The following is a 7500-nucleotide window of genomic DNA, read 5'->3' on the forward strand; positions in this document are numbered from 1 at the left end:
CACTGCAATATTTGTCTTGGATTTTTTATGCAGTATAATTGATACCTATATATTTTACACACAGCTTATTCTTAGAGGCATGGTATTTTTTCAAACATTTTGCCCACAGAATGCTCTACACCCTTACTCCTCAGTCAATTAGTTACTTTTTATTATCTATATAATTTATTTCTATTTATTTATTAATTCATTCATTTACTATTTTCTTTGTATTTCCCTTCTCTTTGATCTATTCATTTTAATTCAATCTATTTATTCATTCGAATTCTCCTTTTTTATTCCATGAACTTTAAACACTCGTAGGACCGGCTTTGCCATGGACAGCCTCCTATCCAGACGCAATGAATCGCGAGCGAGACCTGAGGACTTCCCCGAGTGGTTCCTGAAGAAGTTCTCCTTCGAAGGAAGTTCCACCTGCTCGGATTACGCAACACAGCGGGGCGGCGGCCAGCGAGTGGTGTCCTACGTGTATTACGCTAAGGGAGGCAGATCGGTGAGAGGTATGGGTTTGCTTCTTTTAAAGAGAGAGAGAGAGGGAGAGAGGGAGAGAGGGAGAGAGGGAGAGAGAGGGAGAGGGAGGGAGAGAGGGAGGGAGAGAGAGAGAGAGCGAGAGGGAGGGGGAGGGGGAGGGGGGGAGTTTTGACAGTTTCGATTATATCTTCGCCATGTATTTCTGACGAAGATATAATCGAAACCTGTCAAATACAGTTCTTGTATTGTGAAGATATTCATTCTATTTCACACCTTTTCTACATTTGTCAACATGAATACGGTTCACACACACACACACACACACACACACACACACACACACACACACACACACACACACACATATATATATATATATATATATATATATATATATATATGTGTGTGTGTGTGTGTGTGTGTGTGTGTGTGTGTGTGAGTGTATGTATAATAAACACACACACACATACACATGTGTGTGTGTGTGTTAGTGTATGTATAATACACACACACACAAACACACACACACACACACACTCACACACATACATACATACATATATACATATATAGTATATATATATATATATATATATATATATATATATATATGTATATATGTATTATACATATATATATATGTGTGTGTGTATATATGTATTATATATATATATATATATATATATATATATGTATATATGTATTATATATATATGTATATATATATATATGTGTGTGTGTGTGCGTGTGTGTGTGTGTGCGTGTGTGTGTGTGTGTCTGTGTGTGTGCGTGTGTATATTCTTCAACAAAACAAGCACAGCATTTTTGCGATAACCTCTTCAATTCGTAACAAAAGGGATTCTCGAGTTTGCTGACAATCTTAGGATATAACTGATTTGCATACTATCCCTGTGTGATGGACAATGACCAATGATAAGTAACTTCGGAGGAAGTTACTTATCAGCTGTTGCCTGGGAAGACACAGCTGGAGTGTTTATTCGCGTGTGTGCTTGTCGAGGCACCGTTATATCTGTATTTTATGTGCACGGCAAGTGTACTCTCTGTCATTAGTGTAGTTTGAAATGATAGGGTAATACACCACCATTTGCATAATGTAATTAGATTAAACAATATATATATAGTATATTTGCATTTGCACATATATGCATGTATAGTGAATAACATTATTGTTAGTATCATTGTTATTGTCATTAATATTATTTAGAATACTCTAAATTATATTCTGTATCATTTTCGACATATATCACCAACTAAACACCAGATTTCACTGAAAAGGAAAAAAAAACAGAATAACAAAAGAAAATAACAAAAACACAAACACATTCTGAAAACACGAAACACAGTACAAAGTGGCAGAAACCAAAAACGTATAAAAACACTCAGAGACCAGCCAGCGGTTTCGAAATCCACCTGAAATTTCGTGTTAATGTGCCGTAGTATGGGGCTTGCATGGGGGGGGGGGGGGCAGTGTGCTTGATTCCTCCCCCTTTTACATCTCGAAGTCATAAGTGCCGTTTTGTCTCAGTCAAGAGAAGAAATGTGTCCTTTGAAGCTTTTTATTCAAATAAATTCCCCGCTTTTTTTTGGGGGGGGGAAGGGGAGGGGGTTGCAAATAAGACTCCCCCCCCCCCCCGTGTCTTGTTCCGCCAGTGAGCGTTTTCTTATTCTTAGTAATCAGTTATTTCGCTCCATTTTTGTGTTATTTTTCCCCATTCTACTGCAGAAGAAAATATGCATGAATTCAAAAAAATATTTTTTTATAATAATAATAACATTACCATTTTACTGCACAAGAAAAAAAACGTATATGAATATAAAACTAATTAACTTACCATTATATTACAGAAGAACAAAAATATAGAAAAAAAATCAAATTCCACTCCATTATAAAAAAGATAAATTAAATTAAAAAAGCAGATTAACTATAATGCAATGACTTTGTTATCCATCAGACCTCCCTGTTTCCCTTTTCACACGTGTATCTGTAAATATATAAATAAACTTCCCTTTTTACTGAATAAGAAAACAAAATCACAAAACTCAAGCGATGTAATGACTTAATTCCCCAACACCAAGTCCGCTATAAACTCTTTGCTTTCCATAAATAAATAAACTTCCCACTTAAAAATAATATTAATAACTCACAAAACTCGATGTCATGACGATGTTCTTCATCGATGTCAACTCTCATCCTCCTCTGGCACGTGTTTCTAGGGACCATCGGTTATAAGAAATACCTCGGCCAGTTCTACAACACAGTCGACGTCATCGGGAGAGTGTATCCTGGATGGATTGTGCGAATTCATCACAACGTCACCATACAAGATGAAGTCGGTATGGCAGAGCTTTGCCGTATCTATTGTGATCATGACTATGTCGACCTTTGCCATGCGCATGATCTTCCTGGACTCGGTAAGGTGCCATGTAAAGTCTGGTTGTCTATGGCATCAGTGAGTTTTAATTTTATCTTATTTACTGTAAGGAGGAGGAAGAGGCGTCTTTGAAGGGGTGATAATAACATAAAAAATTTAAGAAAAAGGCTAAGATATCTGAAATAATACATATATGTGTATAATGGATTGATAGATAGACAGGCAGACTGATAGACTGAAAGATTTGGAAATAATGATATATCGCTCCCTCGACAGAAAGACAGACAAACAGATAGATGGGAAATATTGGAAATTATAGCATTGATGAATAGATAAGCAGGCATACAAACAGACAGGTTGGAAATATCGGAAATAATGTTACCCCCCTCGACAGATATATAGATAGACAAACAGATAGACAGACCGACAGATTGGAAAGACTGAAAATGATATCCCTCCTTCGACAGATAGACAGATAAACAAAAAGACAGACAGTTAGATAGACATATTGGAAATAATATTATCCCTCCCCTCGACAGATAGATAGATAGACAGACAGACAACAGACAATAATATCATCCCTCCCCTCGACAGACAGACAGACAGACAGACAAACCGACAATAATATCATCCCTCCCCTCGACAGACAGATAGATAGACAAACCGACAATAATATCAACCCTACCCTCGACAGACAAATAGACAGACAGACAAACTGGAAATGATATATTACCCCTCTCGCAACCAGGCAACATGAACGAACGGAGGCTCACTGGCATGATGTGGAGATTCGCCGTCATGGGAGATCCGACCGTCCAGACCTTTTTGAGCAGGGATACAGATAGGTGAGTTTTTTTTTGTTTTTTTGTTTTGTTTTTGTGATTGTGTTTAAGTTTGTTGTTTTTTTTTTGTTGTTGTTGTTATTAATAATGAGCTCAATAACCATTCTTTATCCCATCCTTCTGACCTTAATACTCCTTCCTTTGACCTTTACATATGACCTTTGTTCCCATCCCTCTGACATTAATATGGACCAATTTGACCATAAAATCCATGAATCTGACCTTCATAACCAGATTTTCACCTTAATGCCCATTATTTTCACACATTCACTTTCTACCTTAATTGCTTGACCTTTACACCCTATGCTTTTGACCTTAATACTTCATCCCTTTGACCTTGGGATCTTGATACCCTTCGTTTAATTCCCTGACCTTAAGATCCATCATTTTGACCTTCATACTCATCCTTTGACCTTAGTGCCTATCTTCTATCCCTTAATTCCCTGACCTTTGACCTCAAGACCCATCTATTTTTTACCTCAATACTCATATTTTGACCTTTATACCTATTTTATCCCATAATTCCCTGGCCTTAAGATCCACCCTTTTGACCTCAAGACCCATGCCTTTGACCTTAATTTCCTGACCTTGATACTCCTCCCTCTGACCTTAATTCCCTGACCTTGATACTCATCCCTTTGACCTTAATTCCCTGACCTTGATACTCCTCCCTTTGACCTCAATTCCCTGACCTTGATACTCCTCCCTTTGACCTCAATTCCCTGACCTTGATACTCATCCCTTTGACCTTGATACCTAACCCTTTGACCTCAATTCCCTGACCTTGATACTCATCCCTTTGACCTTAATTCCCTGACCTTGATACTCCTCCCTCTGACCTTAATTCCCTGACCTTGATACTCATGCCTTTGACCTTAATTCCCTGACCTTGATACTCCTCCCTTTGACCTTAATTCCCTGACCTTGATACTCATGCCTTTGACCTTAATTCCCTGACCTTGATACTCATTCCTTTGACCTCAATTCCCTGACCTTGATACTCCTCCCTTTGACCTTAATTCCCTGACCTTGATACTCATGCCTTTGACCTTAATTCCCTGACCTTGATACTCCTCCCTTTGACCTTAATTCCCTGACCTTGATACTCCTCCCTTTGACCTTAATTCCCTGACCTTGATACTCATGCCTTTGACCTTAATTCCCTGACCTTGATACTCATGCCTTTGACCTTAATTCCCTGACCTTGATACTCCCCCCTTTGACCTTAATTCCCTGACCTTGATACTCCTCCCTTTGACCTTAATTCCCTGACCTTGATACTCATGCCTTTGACCTTAATTCCCTGACCTTGATACTCATGCCTTTGACCTTAATTCCCTGACCTTGATACTCATGCCTTTGACCTTAATTCCCTGACCTTGATACTCCTCCCTTTGACCTTAATTCCCTGACCTTGATACTCATGCCTTTGACCTCAATTCCCTGACCTTGATACTCCTTCCTTTGACCTCAATTCCCTGACCTTGATACTCATGCCTTTGACCTTAATGCCCATGCTTTCGACCTCTCAGCTGGGTCCTGGATCGCGAGGTCGCCGCCGTGAAGGAGTGGTTGGCATCGAACCGAACTTTCCACGTCGTGCATGACCACCCTCGCCATGGGCCGGTGATTCTGGGAGGTAAGGTCGCGCGAGGTCGGGTGATGACGTCACGAGGTCATTGGGGGAAGTATTTTTTTATGTTACAAGGTCATAAGTATTTTTATGTTACAAGGGCATAAGTATTTTTATGTTACAAGGGCATAAGTATTTTTATGGTACAAGGGCATAAGTATTTTTATGTTACAAGGTCATAAGTATTTTTATGTTACAAGGGCATAAGTATTTTTTATGTTACAAGGGCATAAGTATTTTTATGTTACAAGTTCATAAGTATTTTTATGTTACAAGGGCATAAGTATTTTTATGTTACAAGGGCATAAGTATTTTTATGTTACAAGGGCATAAGTATTTTTATGTTACAAGGTCATAAGTATTTTTATGTTACAAGGTCATACGTATTTTTCTTAACTGTCAGTTGCTTTTAATACTTTGGCATTTTGTAACAACGTTTCTGCTCTAACTTCAGATTAAAAATTCGAACGCTATCTTTAGTGACGTTGATAAAATGCTTCAAGACCTTTGTAAATATTTCTCCAGCGGACCGCTTTTGAGATTTTAATTTCTGTTTTATATTGTACACATGAACACAGTCAATATATTTATAGATAGAGAGGTAGATATACAGTGTGTGTGTGTGTCTGTGTGTGTGTATGTATATATTAACATACAGACTTATAAACATATTTATATATATATAGACATACGTACATATATATATATATATATATATATATATATATATATATATACATGCATTTGTGTACATATATGTATGTATGTGTGTGTGTGTGTGTGTGTGTGTGTTTGTGTATTATATATTATATATCATATATATACTCATACACATACACACATAAAAAAAAATTGATATGCAGACAGACAGAGAATGGATTAAGGAGAAATAGGAGGAGAGTGAGAGGGAAGCAGAAGAAACATAGGAGAGAGATAGAGAGAGAATAAAGGAGATTAAAATAATTATATATATCTCTCTCTCACACACACACACACACACAGGTGTGTATGTGTGTGTGTGTATTTATATATATGTATATACATGCATATATAGATTTATACATATACATATATATATATATGTATATATATATATATATATTTACACACACACACACACATATATGCTCGACTGCTAGCTCGAGCCCGATATCACAGCGAGAAAAAGATAAATCGTCTTGAGAAATCAAACGCAGGTGTCGCAAGGAAAGTCGCCGCCGTGGCACAGGTGTTAGAGCGCCGAACCACGGTTGATATAGAAGGCCATCCAATCAGGCAAATAACCTGTCAATAGTGAATTAGAGAGGCCTATGTCCTGCAGTGGACTGAATGGCTGTTGAAAAAAAAAGACAAAAAGAAAAAAAAAAAAAAAATATATATATATATATATATGTATATGTATATATATACATATATATATATATATATATATATATATGTGTGTGTGTGTGTGTGTGTGTATACGCTTAAACGCGCACACACACAGATATACTTTTATACAGACAGACATGCATAAATATTTACGCAGATAAATATAACAAAGTAATATAGACAGGCAGAGATAAAGCGATATATATAACTGTACACTCTACATCACAGGTTTCTGGGGAGCTCACAACAAGGACATGAGAGCGATGCAGGAGTTACGTGACCAGATGTACAGCAAGGCAAAGACCGAGCACTACGGCCAAGACCAGAAATTACTCAAACAAATCTTATGGCCCTATGCGAGGGTAGGTCCTGGAATTCTCTCAGAAAAGCGTCTTCAAGGAAACGTTTTCCTATTTGCACTATTTGGTGTTTGTCTGGGTTCTTCAAGGATAAACGGACTCGTGTGTCTCCTGGGTTTATTTACTTGAGGAAATTGTTGTTTGCTTGGCTTCAATAATCTTTTTTTTGTTTGTGTGTATCTTGTTGCATGTGTAATGGAGGCTTATTTTCACTATTTGATGTGAAGCAGGGATAAACGTGTTTTAAAATTGATGAAAAGGTTTCAGGATAGGAGAAAGTGGATATCAAATCGTTGTTATTTCTCTTTTGCATAAATCACTCACATATACGTGAATATATGTATGTGTGAGAGTGAGATTAAGTAAGTGTGTATATGCTTGCGGGTGTTTGATAGTGTATGCGTGTGTACGTGTGTACAGTATATGTAAGC

General features: G+C 37.4%; 1 protein-coding gene across 1 annotated transcript in view; it reads left to right on the forward strand.

The window, feature by feature from the left end:
* The window catches only part of LOC125044972, an 11016-nt gene that overhangs the window by 2537 nt on the left and 979 nt on the right, over positions 1-7500 (forward strand). The window contains exons 2-6 of the mRNA XM_047641953.1: positions 304-500; positions 2707-2904; positions 3613-3709; positions 5239-5345; positions 6939-7072. Of these exons, the coding sequence (XP_047497909.1) occupies positions 317-500; positions 2707-2904; positions 3613-3709; positions 5239-5345; positions 6939-7072 (720 nt within the window). The 5' untranslated portion in view covers positions 304-316. The remainder of the gene's footprint in view (positions 1-303; positions 501-2706; positions 2905-3612; positions 3710-5238; positions 5346-6938; positions 7073-7500) is intronic.

The sequence above is a fragment of the Penaeus chinensis genome, chromosome 36, assembly GCF_019202785.1.
Source record: "Penaeus chinensis breed Huanghai No. 1 chromosome 36, ASM1920278v2, whole genome shotgun sequence".
In the NCBI taxonomy this organism is placed as follows: Eukaryota; Metazoa; Arthropoda; class Malacostraca; order Decapoda; family Penaeidae; genus Penaeus; species Penaeus chinensis.